Below are 23,805 nucleotides of genomic sequence, written 5' to 3' on the forward strand. Positions count from 1 at the left end.
AGGTCCCGACAAGGGCGACACCACTGATTCTCACTGGGATGGCTGACGGGAGTGATGTTGTGGGTGGGGGGGTAAAAGCAGATACGCAAAACGACATTTCAACCATGGTCCCTATGGGACGTGCACCGTGATGTTTTCCTATTGAACGAAGTAACATGCCGCCCGGCCTCCGGGATGCGGGCTGAATGGCTGTGTACGATTTGGATTTCTTATTGAACGGGGGGATATCACGAGTGAACTGGCTGATTAATTGTATCCTGTGGTTTATGACTCTGCAATAAAAATATATTAAAAAAAAAAAAAATGAGTAAATGCTCTAATGGTGGGGAAGGTGCTGCAGGGGAATGTCGTGAAGGAGGCAGAGGAGAGGGGTTAGTACCTACATTTTTCCTCTTCAAAGGAATATGATAAAGGGTGTCCTCTGACTCAGGTTTGCACTTTTGAGGTGGTTTAGTAAGGACATGTCCTGTATCTGGATTTATATAAAGTTCCTTTTCTTTTGGGTATGATTTGGGATTTGGGATGGTGAAAATTTAATCCTGTTGCTTCGATGGAATATTCTTCAGCACCGTGGATTTCGGTGCTGGGATGGAATGTCTTTTCGGTGTAGAAGGTTTCGGTTCCGAAGCCGTCTTTGATTTCAGTTTCAAGGGTTTCAGCTCCGAAGTGGTTTTCGGCTACGAGCTTGAAGGTTTTGGCTCGGTGCCTGCCTTAGGGCGACTCAATCCCAAGCTGGAAGGCTTACTGACGTGTTTTGGTGCCGAGCCAGAGGGTGAGGCATCAGAAACATCTTCTCAGTGCCGACCATGGCCCGAAGGTGGGGGTGGAACCAAAGCCTTTTGTTTAGGGGGATTTGGATTGTGGGGCAAGGGGTGTTGTTAACTCACGGGATGTTGACCTTGTGGTAAGTCTTCTTCCATCTCGGAGTTCGATTCTGGAATAGATGCAAGTTCTTCTTGTTCTTCCTCGGCCCCTTGTGCGTTGAACTCGTGCTTGGATCCTTCACCGAAGACGTCTGTCGTGTACTTGACGTTTTGACTCTGCATTTCACAACGTAAAGTCTGATAATCTCAGAGTTTTTTCTTTGATCGAAATGATCGGCATGCGTCGCAGTCCTGTTCGTTGTGCTCTGGAGACAAGTACAAGTTGCGCACCGTGTGATTCGGAGCTTGGATACTACGCGTGGCACCTAGAATAGAATTTGAATGGAGTCCGTTCTATCGATTGCGAGGTGGACCAACGCGGTTAGCCCGAAAGGCCTTCCCGAAGTTTTCCGATTAAAATAGAGGTCTTCCTCGATAGATATGTTACGCAGAGAAGTGAGATATGCATTCGAAACAATACCGATGCGGGTAGAGTGGACTGCACACTAAGGGGAACCCGAAGAACGGTTTCGAACCAGAGCGCAGCATTACACGCCCGAACCCGATAGCGGAAAAATACAATCTAACAATGGAGGCAATGCCAATGTGCACTATCACTGAAAGGAGGATTCACCTACCGCGTGACTGGAAAGACTTTTCCGAAGTAAAACAATTTTCAAACATCCAGACCCAACACTAGATCTACAGCTCACATGCCTCGAACATGAAGTTTCTTGAAGCATCTGTCTAAGTGAAAGAAACTATATTAAAAAACAAAAAAGACATTTTATTGATTTTTAGGTTGGTGCTGGTACAATAGTAATATATATGTGCCGTCATATATACTTTCTGGCTGTACAGACAACATTGATGGTATACTGAAAAGAAAGGAAGCAAAGTAAGCATTGCAATGAAAGGGGCACTAAAATCACACATTCAAAATAATAAAAAGGGAATTATGAAGCAGTCCCCAGAACTCCCTAACCCGCCTCCCAGGTCAAGTTTGGGTGGTCCTAGCATTGACGGGATTATCATAAGTAGGAGGGGTGTGGGTGGCCGATGTGTCACAAGAGGCGGCAGAATGTCTAAGTTCAAGACAAGAGTGGGTGCTCTACGTCGCCCAACATGTCTCAAATGTGTTTGCGTAACTGTTCCAGTAGCACAGCCCAACCAAATGACATTGGCTTCTTGCGAAGGCTCCTATATTCTTCCTGCCGCAGTGCCTTCCCTTCAGCAGAGCCCCAGCGCAGCACCTCCTCCCCCAAGACCCTTTCTGAAGAAACTATTTTGTTTCTTGCGAACCAGGAGTGGACCCCTTGAAATCTCCTAGATGGAGACCAGTTTTTGTAGTATGATGTTTTGGCAGCACAGAGTGCTCTTCTAGTGGAAGGCTATGGCAGAAAAACGCCTGAGTACCAGACTAATATAGTTTAATAAACTCGAAGCTGTTTACTAGCCTGATAGTGTCCAATATTGGATACCCAGAGGAGGAGATAAATCAGATTGAATTACTCTAAATGGAAGGATTAGAAAGATTCTGATTAGTATATTTTGTGTTTGCTATGCACATTGCTGCTGAGGCCCTTAAAGATTTCAAAAAGGGGGAACACCCCACTAAAAAATGTTGCTAGTGAGTCAGCAATAAAGCCCTTTGCACATAGGCTCAGGTTGCATTGGCTGACTCTGGGCTTAGAAAACAATGCTAAATCCGGAGAATATTCAGGATTTGAGTGTTACAAGTAGATATGGAAATAAGCAGACTGAAAAGCGCGGTCACTTCAACTTGACACAAAATTATATTTTTTCCTTCAAGTCCATGTAAGTACCTGATTTCGTCAACCTAGGATGAGTATGTGAGTTGCTTAATATTTTAAGAACAGTTTTCATGGAGGATGGGCAAAGGACCATAACTAATCTTGTTAAAAGGACATTAGTTGGGCCTCTAGTCCCCCAAAAGGTAAAGTTACAGAATAAATGTTCATTGATACTTGGAAAGGTGCCTACACTGTACCAAAGCACAAGAAATGAGATAGGAATGTTCCAAACTAGCAGGCCAAGTCAGTCTTTGGATCACCAGCCAACATATTTGGTAAATTATTTATCAGCAAGTTTCAGGATTGTCTAGAAGAGGCAGATGTAATTTGTCCTGGCCAAAAAAAATATCACAAAGGGACTAGCACAATGCCCTAAACTAGGTTCCGGACCATCATTTTTAAACGCTCTAATATAAATGGCATGGCATTGTTAATAGCCACAACAGATCTAAATAGTGGAACTGATTGCAAAGCTCGTATAATGTTGTGTGTCAGGACTTAAATGCAGTACAGACACAGGAATATGTGCAGGGCTGTAACAGATTAGAAACTCGCAGGGAACAGTCCTATGGAAAGGAGCGTGAGTTTTTCCTTCACAGACCCAATGGTTGAGGGTGCACTTCCAGATGAGATTAGGTAGATCCAGTATTTAAGACCAAAACAATATGGAGGAGGTGTCTGGCAATGTATTGCTAGTAAGCATGGGCGGAAAATCCGTTACGCTCGCAGATTTTGTGGATTTTCGGTAAATTCGCAATCCGCGAACTCCCGCGAATTTACCGAAAATCCGCAAATCCGCGAGCGGCGGATTTTTCCGGGGGCAAAAGTTCAAAACTTGAAGCCTGGCCTGTTGTAACTATTTTAGGATGGCGCCGGCAAGCTGCCAGCGCCATCCTAAAATAGTTACTAAGTTAGCTTCAACAGGAAGCTCTAATAGATAAAATAAAGCAGGTGCTCGATTTTATCTATTAGAGCTTCCTGTTGAAGCTAACTTAGTAACTATTTTAGGATGGCGCTGGCAGCTTGCCGGCGCCATCCTAAAGTAGTTACAACAGGCCAGGCTGCTGAACTGATCTTTCTCTGACCTTTTATGCACACAAGAGGCATGTGAACTCACATGGAAGCCCCGCACGTTTGGCCCCGCGCACACACTCGCGGTTTGCACCGTCTTCCCGCCATTCACCCACTATGATGGACAGCTCACTCAAGGGACCCCTGCGCCCTTCGGGGCGATTGCATAGTAACACACACATGGTCGCTCGAACTAGTTGATGCTCAAAGTCAGTGACTCATTCATTAGCCCAAAAACAATCATGAGCGTCTTCGAGGCTGGACAGGTGTGCCTCTTCCCAAATCTACCGTGGAAAGTCAGCTGTGATGCTGGGTAGAGGCCTTTGCATCCTTGACTTTCATGAGCGCAATCCCCGTGCTGTTCCTGTGACCAGGAGCTTCTTTCTCTTCATATTATTGTGTTCGCACGGGTTGCTGCAAGTTCGCACGCGTTTTGTACAATTTCGCAATTTGCGAAATTGTACAAAACCCTCGCGAACTTGCAGAAACCCGTGCGAACATAAAAAAAAATCCGCAAATTCACGAGAATTCGCGGATTTTGCGGATTGCGAGTTCGCAAATCCGCAAAATCCGCGAACGCGAGATCCGCAAAATTCGCCCATGCTTAATTGCTAGGAAGTTGTGGCTCTCAGCTTCACTCAGTTTTCACTAGAATTTTGTGTTGCCCACTTTTCTTTTTGTCCTTTTCGGTTTCCTCACAGTAAGGGCTTTTCTCGTTGGTCTGTTCTGCTGTGTTTATTTTTTCAGGATACATCCAGCAATTTACGTAACCTTTCGCGTTTTCAGCTCCAATCCAGCTGATCTTCTTTGTGTTCTGGGGTCCCCGTCAGGTATATTCAGGATGGCTGGATGCTCAATAGTGCCTTCCTCTGATAGGGGAGGTTGAATCAGGTAAACCTTTTCTAACAGGAGTCCTACTCTGAAAGGAGGGAAAGTCCCAAATGGAGATACTTAGGCGTCAGAGGCTTCCCTTGCAGAGTTTTGTTTTCCACACTTTCCCAAGAAAGGTAGTCTCAAGCATGGTTTGAATGAACCATGTACTGGCACACAGCTAATGGCAAATTATAGGAGAGCAGCAAGGTAGTTGTAGTAGTAGTAGTTCAGTCTTATATTAAACTGCATACTAAACAATTTCCTTTCTCCTCTAATACAGTATGAGTTTATATGGATTGTTTTTGCCATTAAATAAAAAACATTTTTCATTGTGAAAAAACACATTTCCCTTAATATACAAAGTTCAGAGCTGCATAATTTGAGCTGGACTGCAACATTCATGTATAATATCAATTTTAAATTCCATGCCATTTACAATCCCGAAAACAATTCTCACCACGTATCATAAACTAAGAATCAATCATGAATGGCATGATACATATAGTAAAGACTGGTAGAGAGATCAAAGAATAAAGTGGATACAAAATACCATTCACATTATTACTTGATATGGGTGATTTTTGTTCCTAGTTTTTTTATCTGGCTGATTTGCATCCACTAGTAAATGCTATCAATTGAAAGCTTTATTTTCAAAATTTAGAAAATTAATTAAAAAATATTTTCAGCCTGTGACAAAGTGAGATCCAATATGGAAGTTTTAAGACTACCTAGTAGCAGAACCCAATCTTGTCCGTATTTAAATTGGATTTCACACAGAGGGCACATAGAATGGGAAAATGTTGCTGGCTACCACAGGTTCAAGATTTCAATTAGGGGTGTGCATAACTTGTGTAATTTGCTCTAGCGCATTTACACAACATGAAAGCAAAATTAAGTGAGATTATGTGGAATTACGAGTAGAGCGTATTACTGCAAAATGCACCCTTGCTTCAAAAATATTGCTAAATGCAACAAAACATGAAGAGCAGCAGCCGCTCACACTTTATAATTTGACTGTTCCTGTTTTCCTGCAGTAGGCTTTTTTGTGGCAAATTGGGCATAATTTTGCGAATGGGAGTATCTGCATAATTTTCAGCAGTTTCATGTCAAAAGAGTAATGTAGAATTACTCCAATTACTCTTGCATGCTTAAAATTTCCCCCAAGTCGGATTTCAATGCCCTTGATGTTTTCAATGTCCTAATCACAAACCCATGCTATTGGTATGTGATAAACATGGGTGGGTTTATGTTTTCATATCTGATGAAGCAAAAACATAGGTGGGCCTGTTGCACCAAACTCTCGCTAGAAGTTCAGCAACAGAGAAAGTTTAACAATGGAGTGATAGTCCTACAGAATAGTATTTACTTTACGGCTCTCAAAAGCAGTTCCGATAAAACACTGGAAAGAAACTTTGGGGGCACAACTGTAGAAGAGGGAAGAGTAGTGGGATAGTGTGGGAAAAAGTCATAACGCAATAAGACAGCCAGTCTCATAAAGGAGTAATAATGTGGTTAATTACCAAATCAGAAGGTGTCCCATTTCCGAGCTCTGATTCATAGGAGCTTCCGAAGTAAAGGCGCCACATGTTGGATCGAGGCTCTCCAGGAAGCGGTGGTTCTGAAGTCTCCAAAGACATAAGGGAATGGTCTAAGCCACTTTCTCCATCTCCATTTGAATCATCAGATCCACTACTGTGGTTAACAAAAATCATAGATGACAAGCTGATGTCACTATCCGAACCAGACCCTGTATCCTGAAAGACAATGAAAATGTATAAAAAATATAAATTAATAAAATAATAAATCCCCATTGAATACACAGGCACACTGCATAACACAGAAGATTTGAAAGTGTATTCTGTTTTGCAGTAATTATGAACTGCCTTGTCCAAAATGGTTTGTACATTCTCTCACTGTAAACAATCTTGAATAATTCCTCAGGGCTCACAACCTTTTTCATTGCTCCTTTGCACTCTATGTAGAGTCATGCTCAACAAATACTCCCTCATGCACACATGCATGTGTTCCATCACCCACCCATGCATAAAAGCTAAAACAATTCACACCAGGTGTCAAATCTCCGGGGCTAAAGCAATGGACCACCATGTTTCACATCAGCTATGTGAGGAACGCAGTGGGATGAAATCAATAATGGGCAAAGTGGGCCTGCATACAAAGATAGTATATCTAAAAGTCCAGACCCGTGTATGCACTAAGCATGTGTTAGTGTGTCAGAAATGGGGTTGCTAATTTGGGAAGGGAGTTCCCCTACCAACTCAATAAACCCATTGTGATTAGATAAATAACACAAACAGAGAGCAGAAGTGGCAGGGTAAAGACCGCACAAAACCATGTGTGATAGTGTCCCAAATAGCACCTTCACAGTGGTGCTCAAGACTCGGAAGAGGCCACTAAACCCTTCTAAGTATGAGGTCAAGTAGCGGATACAAAACGTAATTCACAAAAAAGATCCAGAACACCTAAGACTTAATAGTCCATGTAACGTTGTAATTGTTGGTTTCTCTTTATTTTCAATTAAATCTTCATATGGATATAGCAAAATTATAATACAAAACTCGTAGCCATAAGATCGTCTCACTGTAATTTCTTTAAAGAAGACATCATCAGGGCCTAACCAAAATTAATCCAGGAAAGTGATTCAGTACTCGATGTCATCTGTCCCAGATATGTCTAATAGCCACCATATGAGTTATTTCCAGAACAACCAGCTTCAACAATCCAAACGGTATTCATAATCCAAATCTTTTCTGTCCGTGTCCAGTAGTCAAATTTTTTCCCAATAAGTCTGTGTCCGAGTCTTGCGGTGGAGACACAAACTTATTGAGAAATAATTTGAATACTGGGCACCGTCAGAAAAGGTTTGGATTATGAATATTGTGTGGGTTGGTGAAGCTGGTTGTTCGAGAATAAATCATATGGTGGCTACTAGACATATCAAGGACAGATGACATTAAAAAAACACTGAAAAACTTTTGCTTTGGTAGCCAAGTGGAGATATAAAATAAAGATTTTAATCCCATATCAGTTTACTTAGGAAAAGGTCTACATGGCCTACACAGTGAAACAGCGTTTGTCTCTAATTTCTTCATTAATCAGGGTCTTTCCCCCCCACATAATTTTGTAAAACTACTGAAGGCAGGGCAGTATACCCCCATTGTTGGCCTAACACATCGACTAGGCATCCAATGGCTGTATCTTGGGGTCCAGGCCACGTCTAAAGATTTTCCATCTGGTTGATGATAGCTTTCTGTAGGTTCCCCTCTCCTCCACGGCAGTGGTTATGAATTTCTCCATGACTTTCTCCAGTCGTTGCTGGCTGTCGGCCATGCCATTAGCGAAAGCCTCCATATCCCCTAATCCCACTTCTGACACCACCTGCAGGAGGGATGGGTGGATACATGGCTTCGGAGGCAGGTTAGATTTACTAATTGTGGCATTTTATTAGGTACTTTGTAACACACGTATAACAGGATGAACTAAGGAACACCTTTCTTCCGGATCTACTGCTAACCTCATTTTCTTTCTCCTCTCTCCTCACAGGTCTTTCCTCCGGATGGCGCTCTGCCACAACTCTCCTGAGTTGTGGACAGCATGCAAGTCTCCTCTGGCGGCATCCAACAATCCTCGGTTCACGTCTGTGGGGGATCATTGAGGTCATCGGATACAGGGGAACTTGCGCACTGCTCTACTGTTGTGGAGTCTCCTCCTCTGTCCACGACCTCCTGCTGGGTCCCTTTGGTCTCCTGCTGTTGGATTCCTTTGGCCTCCTGTTGCGCACTAATCTCCTGGCCCGTTCTCCCTTTTGCCAGATTCACCCTGCCCTTTGTTCAAATCTGTTTTTATTGTGAACACAGCAATAAGCCTACAACCCCGTGTCGGGGCCGGCCGCGCATAAAAAGAACGTGTGGGTGTGTGCCATCCAGGGGGGGGGGATGAAGCATTAACACAGCGCCCTGCCTACAACCCCTCGGAGGGGGCCGGCTGCGTGGCTTAGGGGCAGTGATGGCAAGATTTGTCCACATGAGAGTGCCGCATCGTTGTGCGGGGGAGGCGCGCATAGAAGTGATAACTGCAGTGTCACGTTTTCCAAAGGCCCAACGGGGCTCGAACTGCCCCTAAGGGGGGGCGGAAGCCAGAGTGGCAAGTAGGAAGGAAGAAAAGGTCGGAGGAAGGTGAAGCAGAGGCGAGAAGGAGAGGGGTCAGGGGATAAGATATCGGCTGCCGGTAGGGGGGCAAAACACAAGTGGGTGTGTGGTGTGGCGGGGCGCAACAGTGCCTGCACTGAGGGGAGTAGTTAAGGGCATAGTCTGCTCGGGTCGGCAGGGATAAGGCACCCTGCCCTTTGGAAACTGAAATGGAAAGTCCATTCTCAGTTTCAGTGGTGCTGATATCCAATCCAGCCCTTCCGCTCTTGTTTCTTTTGCAGGCTTTGATGGCGCTCTGGGAGAAACGAGGAAGGATTCTTGGTGTTTCCACCAGGTAAGTGCAGGTGTCTGGGAGTTGGTTCCCTACGTTGCCCTGGTGTTATTTCAGTGAATGTGACTCATGTGAATCCATCCACTTGAGGAGCTCCATCTCTTCTGAACTATTCATTATTAATTCTCTGCAATATGTCAGGGGTACATCCAATGTATATAATGGGTTCTGAGTAAGTGTAGCTACTGCCCCTGTCAACTCAAACTATTTGATGGCTAGTAGTGGAATAGTAGGGCAAGAGAACAGGCTTTTTTACTTGTACTCCTTCCCAGGAGAATCTCTATTGGCCCTGGAGGAAGCCTACCGGCAGCCTATGGTTAATGTCTTGCCTTGTATGGAATATGTGTTGAGGTCATGCCTACATGGCATGTGAAGTTTAATGATATCAAGTACAGTATACAGCCAGGAGGGGATTTAAAAGAAGCATGCCCAGCCTCCACAGTAGCCCAAAGCGGTGCACTCTCTACAGCAGATTCCATGAAATATAAGCCTTTACTTTATTTATCAATCAGGAATCAATAGCCAGATGGTAGCCCTTCTTTAAAGTACAGACTTTCTGTCCATACGAAAACTTAAGGACCAGGTCGCCTGTTTCGAAGTAGCTTTATTTTTTTTTTTATTTCCAATTTTCGTTAATTGGTTTATATTATTACATAGCAGTAGACTTAGGTACATGATGATACATTGGTTAAATATATAACGACTGAACACATATTTATGCTCTGGTTCGTAATGTTCTCTTACTGTCAATTCAGTGCATCGACATATAAGTTGGGAGTGTCACAATGTCCCTGGCCTGCACAGTTAGTCACTCATATCCGACAGTGACTCTTCTGGTGGCGGATTGCAAATGTTACCCCTGAATGCATTCCATTTTCCCTAATTTCGCGTCCACTTCTAGGGGCATCCACTGTGTGTATTTACCTTTTTCTCCGCTATCATTATGCCGTCCATGTCACAGTACCACTGACGGTAAGAGGGAGGAAGTCTTGCTCCCCAGTATTGAGCTATATTCTGCTTTGCTATCATTGCACTCAATGTAGCCCAGCTCTGGGCCATTTGGTTCAGGTCTGTCGGCGCCCAAATATTTAAATGGCATCTCTTGGGCTTTCGAAGTAGCTTTTAATTGGTGCGACTTCAGAGTAAAAACCAATCACTGGTCTAATTGCAACAAATCTATCGCAATCATAAAATTTCTATAAATTAATTAATTTTCTTTTAGACCATCTAAAATGTATTTTCGCAACCAGAACCTTCGCTAAATCCCGGCCCAACGCACTACCCTTCGAGGACCTGTGCCCAGGTGCTTCTCTAGCCAAAGGGTAGCCACAGAGAATGCCGGAAAACTGAGGCCAGGCTTCTAAGAATTCGACCTTCTACTGTGTTTAAAAAGCCCCATCTCGATACATCAATCAGCTCTGAACCATACAGCAAGGAGAGGGGAATCTTAGCACGGACGACCTCCAATAAAAGTGTAAAATGTCTTCGTCCGTATTATTTATTTAACTGTCCTGCTTTGTTATGTTGGCAAAAATGGCTGAGGCCAATTTGTTTGCAGTTATCTATCCCCTCAGCAGTACTACAATCACTTTATTATCCCCTAATTAAATATTTTGTAATGTAATTTTTATGAGTTTTCAGTGCTTTTTAAAATTATATGAAGGTGCGTCAGTCCGTAGGTTGTAAACGCCAATACTTTCTTATGTGGGTGATTTTTATCCTCTATGTATTAGTCATATGTATTTTTGACTGTATTGCTGTGATATATATATATATATACTATGTAAATAACAAGGACCCCCTGTTCAAATACTGAATGCGTAATACAGGGAAATAGACAGTGTGTGAAAAGTTAAACAATTGATATTACAACTAGCAGTGTGGCTATCTTTTCCATTGGTTGTGAGGAGCTTGTACATATCGTAATTGGAGCTCCCACAGGTTGATGTAACTGCTGGCCCCTCATCTTATTGGGGTAAGCGCACATGCAGTTATGTTGATTTAACGTTGAGCTTGGCAATTAAGGAGAATACTTAAAATCTGAAGTCCTCTGAGTTACATGACCATTTGTTTTCACATGAAGCATAAAAACACACGCCTGCTCTATAACAAGCATTAAGGTACTGTCCTCTATCAGGTGCACTGGCTTCTATTATGTGAAGTGCATGACAAGGTTTGGTAAACATATTAAAACAAACCCACAATGTTAAGTAAAAACAACCACATTTTGGAACTTGATTTTCTCGTTATGGGTTGCCAGAGAAGAATTGATAACTTGATTAAACAAAGATATAAGAATAAGCATAGGCCCTTTATGACAAGCCTCTTTATGGCAAATCTTAGCTATAGGTTAATACTTGATCTTCTAATTGATAGTTGGCAAGACCATCTTACCTATACAGGATAACGATGTTCCACCATAGGTCCAAGGAGAGCTTAATATAACTCTGTTTAATCACATTGCCTTACCATAGGTTTTACATGTCTTTCAGCTTAAACAGTAAGCCAGGTGAAGTGTAAATTCCAACGAGAATAAAAGTGTTGATATATCTACAAGAAAGGATTAGAGAACACTCATCCCGTGTTTCTCCTAGGTAAGACTTCAATTATAGTCTATAGATCCATGCATGTTATATCATCAAAGTAATTAGGAATATTCTAATGGGTACAGTCACCACATTGGATTTTCCACAGGATTCCAATTTCTCTGAATCCCCTATACCGTCATTAGAACTAGTAATACTCTGATGGGTATAGTCACCTCATTAGATTTTCCATAGGAATCCGACTTCCCTGAATCTCCTATCCTTGATTCCTTGTGTTCAAACACATAGTCACTGCTTAAATGTAAAATCTTTTTTGTAAATACCGTGTAGCTATATGGTTCAGCTGCATTCTATAGGGAGTTCTTGTTATGTAAGCACAGTTTAAATATGTACAATGATTTGTATGTTGGGAGTCATTTGATGTCCCTTTCATGTTTTTAATTTCTTCTGCATATGTCTTACAGATTGATTGTGGCTCCTGATGAAGGCGTTCTGTTAACGCCGAAACGCGCGTCGATGTTATACATTTTTCGCCACTGTTTTATTATGTATAAATTGGTGTAAATTTGTTTAATATAAGTTATTTATGTATGACTGTTGATTTTTTAGAATTAATTAGTGCATATGATTTTGCACTGAGTCTTTTTAATATGAATATGTACATTTAGAAATAAACTCAACCTTGTACTTTTTAATTAGTTGTTGTACTTTTTAATTATTTGTTGTGCTTTACATACGTTTTTTTTTCCCCTAGTTGTAATATCAATTGTTTAACTTTTCACACACAATATATATATATACTAGCAGCCTGTCCCGACGTTGTCCGGGAGCAAAAGGCTTGGGAGCAATCAGGCTTCAGGGCCCCCGCCCGCCCCGACGTTGTCCGTTGGTCCCCCGGAGCGCACCCGCGGCTGCTTCATCTACCTTAGCCGCCGCTCCTCCCCGTGCTCCTGAGTTCACCGCTCCTCCCCGCATGTCTGCCGCTGCTCACCGCTCCTCCCAGTCTGTCCGCCGCTCCTCCCCGCCTGTCCGCCGCTCCTCCCCGCCTGTCCGCCGCTCCTCTCCGCGCTCATGTCCGCCGCTCCTCCTCGCGCTCCTGTACGCCGCTCCTCCCCGCGCTCCTGATGTTAGCACGCACGTCGCGGCCGGCGCTACTTCCAAGGGACTACTTTTTTTTATCGTAAATTTTTTAAACGTACATATTTTTTTTATATAGCCTATGTCCATCTGCTTGCCCTGACGTTTTCAAAGATGTATTGGGTGTTTGGATTGGTGGTGTAATTTTCGAGTTTACCTGGCTCAAAGGACACAGTTCTCTCTTTATAATAGTAGTGTATATATATATATATATATATATATATATATATATATATATATATATATATATATATATATATATATACACATACACACACACACATATACATATATATACACATATATACATATATATACACACACACACATATATACATACATATATATATATATATATATATATATATATATATATATATATACACATATATACACACATTTATTTTTTAAACCCTTGCACTGATGGCACGAAAATCACTTGATACTTTGCATTGCAATTATGCTGCTGTTTGCTAGAATCCTGTCAAATGGATGAAAGTGTTTTGAGCCTTAGATATTGTTTATGATTGTCTGATCTCAGGAATGGGTTCGATATGTTATGTGTAATTTTTGTAAATTAGAATTGTAACTTATGAATATGAATGCAACTGTGACTTCATGTGGACGTCTTTGGAGTTCCATAATCATAAATAAAATAAATTAGAACGTGAAACTCAAGGGTGAATATGCCAATCCACAGATACTCCTAACAGCTCCCCCATCCCCGAACCGTTTTTTTTGTTGGAGGGTGGGTAGGTAGGTGTACACTTAACAGCCATTCAATTCTTTCAAAGTAGATACACAACAGTACAAGTGAAATACATCTCCTGCTCTTCTCTTGCTGCTTTTTAATCTGATATTCAAAAAACAAAATCACCCAGAGCCATCCAAACTGGTTTGACCTGTATCACTTTGCCTCAAATCCTGGAATAACAAAAGGAGAGATTCACTTCTTTCTGGTTGGAAGTGTGCCTGAGCTTTTCATAAAATATGCAGCAATACTGTTGTCTCTATCTTCCGGTCTTGGCAACTAAAGTTGGATAAAGAATGGCTACCTTGAACAAGTAACTTGTACTTGCTTGGACACTTCAGGTACATCAACATAGAGCAAATGAGCTGCCAGGAAAGAAACCGCTAGAAAGTTGCTACTCTCCCTCCAGCCTGGGCATAACACCTGGGTTGATATTGTGTTCATCCTTGCTGTTGTGAACTGAGGCGAGATGGGGAACTCGCAGCCTTCAGCAAGGAGCTAGATGGGCCTGCCAAAAGGAGCTAAGCTTATTTTAGGAAAACCTGCATAAGGCCCAGCTGACGGGGGATAGATCTCCCAAAAACCACACGATCCCTGCAGCCCTGCTGGCCACGAAGAACTAAAACCAACATTTGCAATACAATAGGTATCGCATTAGGAAAGTTTGAGCTATTGGTATTGTAAATGACAATTTTTAGGTCTCGCCTGTCGATGCGCATGCGCATCGAGCAAGGCGAGAGTATTGGCACTTATCCGCTCTTTATCCACACTGCAAGGAATCGTGGCGATTCCTTGCAGTACACGAGAAATTTAAGCTCAATGCGCATGCGCATTGAGCTTAAATGCGCGTGCACATGCCCCCAGCCGCCTACTCTCTCTCACAGCCTCCCCCAGCTCCGCCCCCTCACTACTTGATTGCACGGCCGCTAGGCCGTGCCTCCCCTACTCTCCTCCCCCCTCCTCCCCTGCCTGCCTGCCGCTAGGCCGTGCCTCCCCTACTCTCCTCCCCCCTCCTCCTCCTCCTACTCTCCTCCCCTGCCTGCCGTGTCGCACCTCTCCCCTCTCCGCCCCCTCCCCTGCCCGCCCCCTCCCCTGCCCGCCGTGTTACGGTGAAAGGCTTGTTTTTTGTTTGTATAATTTAACCCGCTCCGCCCCCTCCCCTTCCCTCCATGTCGCATTTCTCCTCCCCCCTCCCCTCTCTTCCGTCCGTCCGTCTTGTTTTCTTTCTCTCCACTCCTTATCAGCATATCCCATTCCTACGCTCCTGACAAGTTCATCAAGACAAACAGGAAGTGGAGTGGAAAGGGCAGTGATTCTATTAAGAACTCGTCTGCCCTATCCTAAGTCACAGTAAGCAGCTTACCCCTTGACTCCTCGGGTCAGTCCTATTAGTCTGCTGACACAGAGAGCATCCCGGAACTGGTGAGATACACCCTCTGACCAGGCACAATCTTGATTGTGTAGTGGCTTTCATGGAGCGCAGTTTAGGGCCGGTGCCGACCTGTGCTCCCTGTGGACATGGGAATCCAGCGAACTTTGCTGCCGCCTTCCCTGTAGCATGTGGCGTCAGTGATTTATGGCTCTGAGCGAGTTACCGTGACTGGCCCACTTGGGGATATCTCCCTCTTGGCTGGGTGGAATGCATCTAACTCATCAACCCTGTGTTTATTATTGGTGAGAAGAAACATGCTTCCCGCTTTACGTTTGCATCACCATGTCGTACGTGTGTGTGTGTGTGTGTTTGTGTGTGCCTGTGTGCGCACGGGTGTGAGTGTGGAACTGGGCAAATGTTTGGGGGTGGCGCAGCATCCAAATTGTCACTTCTCTTTGTCCCCTTAGACAATTAAGCACAGTTAAATGTGACGCACTGAGAGTATTACCAACAGCAGGGTTTTAAAGCGCTGCAAATTCCAAACATTCACTATTCAACTCGAGCACTATTCAACAAGTGAGACATTACAGTTACATCTTGCATCTGGCCTGCTGGATCTGAGCTCTCGCCTGTGGGTAAATCTAGGGGCCGTATTCATCAAGGGCTTGCATTGCCCTTGCATCACACAGTCTCACTCACCTTCACCCTCAACCCCTCACCCTCACTCACCCCCCCTCACCCTCAAACCCTCACCCTCAACCCCTCACCCTCCCTCACCCTCAACCCCTCACCCCCTCACCCTCAACCCCTCACCCTCAACCCCTCACCCTCAATCCCTCACCCACACTCACCCCCACTCACCCTCACTCACACTCACCCACCCTCACTCACCCTCACCCTCACTCACCCTCACTCACCCTCACCCTCAACCCCTCACCCTCACTCACCCCCCTCACCCTCAACCCCTCACCCTCAACCTCCCTCACCCTCACTCACCCTCAACCCCTCACCCTCACTCACCCTCAACCCCTCACCCTCACTCACCCTCAACCCCTCACCCTCACTCACCCTCAACCCCTCACCCTCACTCACCCTCACTCACCCTCACTCACTCACCCTCAACCCCTCACCCTCACTCACCCTCAACCCCTCACCCTCACTCACCCTCACTCACCCTCAACCCCTCACCCTCACTCACTCACCCTCAACCCCTCACCCTCACTCACCCTCAACCCCTCACCCTCAACCCCTCACCCTCACTCATCCTCAATCCCTCACCCTCACTCACCCTCAACCCCTCACCCTCACTCACCCTCAATCCCTCACCCTCAACCCCTCACCCTCACTCACCCTCAACCCCTCAGCATCACCCTCAACCCCTCACCTACCCTCACCCTCAACCCCTCACCCTCACCCTCACTCACCCTCAACACCTCACTCGCCCTCAACACCTCACTCGCCCTCACCCTCACTCACCCTCAACCCCTCACCCTCACTCACCCTCACTCACCCTCACCCACCCTCACTCACCCTCACTCTCACTCACCCTCAACCCCTCACCCTCAACCCCTCACCCTCAACCCCTCACCCTCACTCACCCTCAACCCCTCACCCTCACCCTCACTCACCCTCAACACCTCACTCGCCCTCACCCTCACTCACCCTCAACCCCTCACCCTCACTCACCCTCACCCACCCTCACTCACCCTCACTCTCACTCACCCTCAACCCCTCACCCTCACTCACCCTCAACCCCTCACCCTCACCCACCCTCAACCCCTCACCCTAACTCACACTCACCGTCACCCTCACTCACCCTCACTCACCCTCAACCCCTCACCCTCACACAGTGCAATAGGTCTCGGAGCATTTGAGTTAGAGCTTTTAGAAATGTTTATGGCTTTTTTTTTTAATTCTTTAGCATTGGCTACAGGAAACAAAAATGCTAAAGATTTACAAAAAAACCCATAAACAATTCTAAAAGCACTAACTCTAATGCTGCGAGACCTATTGCATTTCCAATGCTTGTTTTATTTATGTGTTGGTTTTGAAAATAGCGAAATTAATAGCTTTGTCATTTACAATGCCAATACTTTTAACTTTTGCAAATGTGACACTTATAGCATTTGTAATGCAACATGTTTTGTATTTACGGGACTTGGATGTATTGATATTACAATAAAAATGGCTTAATTTTTTTAAATAATTAATACTTAAATAAAAGTTATTGTAATTTATAATAGCAATAGCTTAAACTTTTGTAAATAACTTTTATGAAGATTATGTTCAGTGTATTTTAGTGATGAAAATCCAAGAACAGAAGTGAAATATTAACATCTTTTTGTGACATCTGTAATGAAGCTTGACACATTGAGAGAACATATTTGAACCAGTTGTTGTTGAATGGTTGCACAGATTGATGCTGTGGTGGCGCTGAGTGATGTTGTGGTGCCCCTGAGTGATGCTGTGGTAGTGCGATAGAGTGAGGGCAATAGATAAATAGCGGGAGGGCAATAGATAGAGTGAGGGCGATAGATAGATAGACAGAGTGAGGGCGATAGATAGATAGACAGAGTGAGGGCGATCGATAGATAGAGTGATGGCGATAGATAGACAGATAGTGTGAGGGCGATAGACAGATAGAGTGAGGGCGATAGACAGATAGATAGAGTGAGGGCGATGGATAGAGTGAGGGCGATGGATAGATAGATAGATAGATAGATAGATAGATAGATAGATAGATAGATAGATAGATAGATAGATAGATAGATAGAGGGCAACAGATAGATAAAGGGCGATAGATAGAGTGAGGGCGATAGAGAGAGGGCGATAGAGTGAGGGCGATAGATATATAGATCGATAGAGTGAGGGCGATAGATAGAGGATGACATATAGATAGAGTGAGGGCGATAGATATATAGAGTAAGGGCGATAGATGTGTGTGGTTGGGTGTGTGGTTGGGTGTGATTGTGTGTGATTGTGTGTGTGGTTGGGTGTGGTGTGTGTGTATGGTTGTGTGGTGTGTGTGCATGGTTGTGTGTGTGTGGTTGTATGCTTGGCTGTGAGTGTGGTTGTGTGTTTGTGGTTGTGTGTGTGGATGTGTGTGGTTGTGTATGTGTTGTGTTTGTGTGTGTGTGTGTGGTTGTATGTGTGGTTGTGGGTGTGTGGCGATGTGTGGGGTTGTGTGTGCGGTTGTGTGTGCGAATGTATGTTTGCACAAGTGTATTCTAGTGAGTTCCTGCGTGAGGTCGTGCGGCTCTGTGCCTGAGTTTGTGTGTGTGCGCATATGCATGTGTAGCCTAGGTTTGTGTGCAGTGTGTGTTTTCGCCTCTTTATCCCGCTCTCCCACACACGCGATTATGAGCGTTCATCACGGGCCCCGCGCGCTGGAATTAGCCCCTCCTGCTATGTCGAGCAGATAAATTTTGCCTCATATGGATTCCCCACAAAGAAGATGACCTGTTCCTGCTCAGCACCCTTTATCTGGACGGGCCAAGGAGATTTTGGGGAGCAGGGGGAAAGGCATGCCTGCAGCAGAGAAGCCACCAGAGAAAGGTGCGTTATCGTCCCTGGCAGAGGAAAACAGTGCGAGATAAGAAAGGGGCGCCGTGGGAGAGGAGGAGAGAGCGAGGGGACAGAGAGAGGTAGAGGAGGATACATACGAGGGGAAGATGGGAAACGATCAGGAGAGCAGAAAGAGGCCGGTGAGGGATAGGAGGCAGAGATGGGTGAGAGAGGGAAAGTACAGAAAGGAAAAAAAAAGGGGGTTAAGGTGCCGAATGGGAGAGCGATAGATTAACAAGCCACGCCCCGGAAGGTGCATCCCAAACCACAACAAATCACTGCCTCCGGAGTCAAAAAGAGAGAAGGTTCTCGTACCCCAATCCAGGCCCTGTTAATTAATCGAGAGACCTGCAACTAACCTACAAAGAGACCAGATGTATGTGAGGACTCGAGTTAAACCGCCGTTTACACAAACATAGTTGTGTGAACGGACTGGGAAAGGTTTCCCGAAACTGAAAGAGCCCTTCTGGTTAAGGTAAACGAGACAAGTTTACAGGCAGGCGCCATTTTATGATACAATCCCCATTTTTCTAAAACTCTAAGACAGATGATCAAAGGAGCACTTTCCAGTATGGTTTTGTGCAAACGTATTGGGTGTGCAATTCTCTACCCCTCCCCACAGTACTTAGTGTGAGAAGGGTAATCTGCACCACATCTCAACCAGACAGCAATCAGTGGTGTGCGCACACCACAGAGGAGCGGACGCGGGAATAGAAACCAGTGGTGCGTGTGCACTACAGAGGAGCGGGGGGGAGGGACCCTGTATGGGTCTAGGATGATACTTGATGTAATCAAGAGCATGTACAAACAAGGCCTCAAGTGAGAGCAATAAAGCAACAAGCTCTCGGCATTGCTGTGGCGGGGGAGCGCATTCCTTTGAAGGCTGAAGCGGGGGCCGGGGGAGCGCATTCCTTTGAAGTCTGGAGCGTGGAGGGGGGGAATCAGAGCGGCCGTGGTCGCTTTGATGTTCTTGTCTTGTCTTGCTTTGTGGGAGGGGTAGGGGGAGCGAATTTCTGTGCACACGCCTGGCTCACATGAACTGTATGCGATCCGCAGTGGGTAGACTTTTTAGGTCTGCTTACTATAAATCTCGCCTATCATCCCTTCGGGATGGAATAGGTGAGACCTAAATCATCCCTTCGGGATGGAATAGGCGACACCTGAACAAAGACCAGTATTATCCAGGTCATTGAGCTGCAACATGGCCGGTTGTCATCGGAGAACAACCTTTACAACGCACTACCTTTACAAGGAAACTTTTACACCGCAACATCCATTACAACGCATGCCATTACAACGCAACCATTACAACGCATGTCACTACAACGCATACCATTACAACGCATACCATTACAACGCATAGTTACACTATCCAACACTTACCCTACTGTTGCACACCCCTGGAGTTAGAATAGTACATTTTACCCCTACACTATCCAATACTTACCAAACAGGTATGCGTTGTAAAGGTAGTATGCGTTGTAATGGAATGCGTTGTAAAGGTAGTTTTAAAAGATGCGTTGTAAAGGTGTGCGTTGTAATGGAATGTGATGTAAAGGATGTTGCGGTGTAAAAAATGCGTTGCAAAGGTATGCGTTGTAAAAGTATGTGTTGTAACGTCATACATCCGTTGTCATCGTGCAAGCAAGCATGCCCAACCTCTCCATGTCTGTACCCTTTAAGGAGCCCAATTGCCCCCTTCTCTTAGTCCCAGAATTTACAAGCAGTAATCGGTCTTCCTTTCCAGAGTGCGAGATACACCACCATTGGCAGTCATCTTAATTGCTGAACCGTTTGAACCATCTTTCTACTCCGTACATTTCGAAATATCAACTTGTGAAGTTACAGTCAAGCCCTAACCATATACCAGACAGGAACTGATGAAGCCATTGGGTTGGCCCAAGTCTTTTTGATGCCGTTGCCACTGAAAACTCCGACAATAAATTAAGGGTTTTGTTATACTGGCCCTAAAGTTTACATACCACACGCGTTGCCATGGTTGGTTCAGGCCTGCTACTACATCTGTCCCATTAGAAAAACATAGTAATCAGTCGGGTCATTAACTGGTGCTGGTGTTCAGTTAATTATGTCTTGGAAAACACAGATAGGTGGAGAAAGCTTCATTGCTGACAATTGACATGGACCATCAAGAACTCGGGGACATCCTGGAATGCACCAGTGACTTCATTGGTGGCAGGCTTCATTTTGCTTAGGGGCTGCAGTTTTGGGACAAGTGATTTTTGAAAACCAATCTGAATTCCATGTAGATACAAGTTCGCTATACAATCTAGTCGGTAGCAGCTATAAAAACATTTATTTAGCATTGTATCTTAGCCCCGGAAGACGCTAGTATTTATTGTCTTCCCTGTGCAGATCTCATTTTCAACTTCTCCCTTTACCTACCTGAAAATAAAAGTCTTACACTTGTTGACATCATAGCACTGTCTGAATATTGAAGTTACAGGTTGATAATTATTGTGCGATACTGTATCCGCGTTTCTAATCTCTACCACCTCCTATAGTAAGCATCAACTTCCCACCCTGGCTAGCTAGAGAAAGTCGAGGGCCCAAAAGCAGTAACTTGGTTATCCATCTGGAGTGGAAAGATATAGTGACCCTGGGATACCGGTGATAAATGGCAACACCCATATAGGATACTGCAAAGTAATCAATTACGCCCACATTTGGAGCATGGTTAAGCAGGAACCCCCTCATTACTCGGCGGTGCTGTCATCATCTCAAATTCACAGTTCTCCAGCTTCAATTAGCGTGCGAGGTTTCCACCGGCAGAAACTCAACAGCTTATACACCCATGGGATATTTGATTAATCTATATCAGAAATACCGACCTTTTCTGACCAGTCATTCTGAAGTACGCGTTTCCAGTTAGGGGAAGCCTGGTGCTTGTAAACAGAAACAAGAGAAATGATCGCTAAAGGCTTGGAGAAAACACCTAGCATGTCAGCACCATTATTTTTTGATTTTCAATACCAAAGAACCAGATTGGGAGTATGATACTGAAAAATACAAAGATTTGCCAATAGGGTGCATTAAACATCGCACCAGCACAACTTTGGTCCAATCTGTGGACCGGTGTTGGCAGTTCGGATGAAGGCCCTGGCTAGCAGGGATCTTTTCATATGGTGGGAAGCAGTGCATAATTTGACTTCGTGGTTTTCCGGTATATATACACACAAACACACATACACACACACAAAACACCTCCATGTAGGGAGCCCCTCTGACCTGACACCGCACGGCAGCTTCACTAACTTGCAATCACAAAAGGAAAACTGCTGAAGCACAGCTAGAAATTCAACATGCTTTAATTGTCAGAGGGCAGCAACAATTTGTTCATTCTCTGACGCGTTTCGACAAACCGCCTTAATCATCGAGAAGCACAACAGTTGCTCATGAGCTCACGCTGATCATAGTCCCAGGGTACCCAATTGCCCAGAATGCACCAAAAACAGATTTCAAGCATTGGTTACGAGTTTAAATGCATAATTATAATTATCTCAGTCCAGTGCTTTATCCATTTGCATTTTAAACTTCAATCACAGTTATAGTTTGTCCGTGGAGCTTTTAAAATGTTATAATTTACGTGCTCATTTTTTCCGCAATCATTAAATATAGTTCAGTTCAACTTTATTCGGGTACAATAGTAACCATAAAAACACAGAGTTGAAAATACATCACAATACTACAAAAGATTAAAAAAAAAATCCACATAAGTTTATCCAAAATAGCTAATACGCGAATATAAATACATCATAATAATATAAAAAAGAAATCGTAAGATTTTCCTATACATAAATCCTAAGTCACTGGTGCAAGAATGATCATCATATTGATATATACAACTAATTGGTTAAAACAGTTTACAAATTGCATACATATCAAAAATCCATCATAGACCTACGCGCCCTTATTACAGTTTTAAGAAAAGTGCCAGTGCGGAAAATGAATTTGACATTGTCTAAGTCTAGCATACGGCGATATGCTGCCTCCAGAGTAATTGGTCTGTGCTTAATAAAATATGGGTAAAGCAACTGTTTAGAATATTTAAGATGGGCAAGATGGCCGACGCTGGGTTGCGGTGAGCAGTCGTACTCATCCCCTCTCCAGCCTTAAACCGTAGAAATATGATTTGGTGATGCTGAATACCCTTAAATGGCCCCTGAATGGTTACGGAATGCTGGCTACAGGTTGCTAGGCTCGTTTGGATTGAGGAGTTACGAGCTCGCCATAAATTATACTGTGAGGAGCTTCTTGGACACAAACTGGCTTAAGAGAAGAGTCAGAGTCCTGATGAGCGCGTTCGGACCCAAGAAGAAGCAGCAGCCACAAGCGGCTAAAATGTCTGTACGGACTACGAGGCAGGAAAAGGAAAAACCGGCGGCTGCGATGGTGGTAGAGGCTGCGGGCAATGAAGACATGAATGGCCCTGCACGAAACCTCGGTGCGATCCAGAAGACAGGAGGCCTGCCAGGAAAGAAGAAAACCGATCAAAAGGGAAAAGTGAACTTTAATGAACAGGACAGCCCTGCGGCACTCCGGAGCGTGACAGCAAGCAAAGTGGGAAGAACCGTTGAGAGACCAAAGGGCAAAGAATCGGCTTTACGGGAGCCTACCTTAACAGAGGCTTTCTCTCCCAAGACGTTATTACAGCACAACGGGGGGACTGGAAGCGGCAGAGTCAGCGGAGACAGTGGCATCAGCGGAGCCGGCGAAGCCGTCGGAAATCCAGATCCCCGAAAGAACGTCCTCGAGGACGCTGAGAACGCAGAGACCGAGGTTGCTAGGCAACGCCGCAGACCCGACCCAGAGTACGATCCTGTCTCACTCGCGGAGGCGTCTGATGCAGGACAGGCTGAACAGGCTGATTGCAGAAAGGACAATACTACAGACACGGTGAGCAGCGGAGGCAAAAACTGAGGGGGCTCGGGCCGGGCTGAAATTGGTAATGCTGACATGATAGGAGCCATAATGTTGCTAGTGGAAGAGATGAGATCTGCGCAGGGGGCGAAAAAAACCTCCAATACGTGGGGCAGTAGCCTTAGTCTCGCAAGCAGAGATGGCGTGGGGGAAGTAATAGAAAAGGGCGAAGGAGAGTCTGTCGAAGGGGACTGCTTTTACTCCCTCAATGAGGATTCTGAGTCAGACCAAACTAGTGTGGGGAGCTCAGAGGGGACCTCCAGTTCAGAGTCCAGCACGGATAAAGACACTATTCAAGAGAAGAAATCACTAAAATTAAGCAGGCAGCTTTCTGGGGGAATGGAGGGGGCCCAAAGACACCTAGCTTGGGACTATTCTG

General features: G+C 44.8%; 1 protein-coding gene across 3 annotated transcripts in view; it reads right to left on the reverse strand.

The window, feature by feature from the left end:
* The window catches only part of PEX1 (peroxisomal biogenesis factor 1), a 793,672-nt gene that overhangs the window by 104,822 nt on the left and 665,045 nt on the right, over positions 1 to 23,805 (reverse strand). For all 3 annotated transcript variants that reach the window (XM_086941864.1, XM_086941865.1, XM_086941863.1), the window contains exon 21: positions 6,142 to 6,375. In XM_086941864.1, the coding sequence (XP_086797990.1) occupies positions 6,142 to 6,375 (234 nt within the window). The remainder of the gene's footprint in view (positions 1 to 6,141; positions 6,376 to 23,805) is intronic.

Source organism: Lissotriton vulgaris, chromosome 10, assembly GCF_964263255.1.
Source record: "Lissotriton vulgaris chromosome 10, aLisVul1.2, whole genome shotgun sequence".
NCBI lineage: Eukaryota > Metazoa > Chordata > Amphibia > Caudata > Salamandridae > Lissotriton > Lissotriton vulgaris.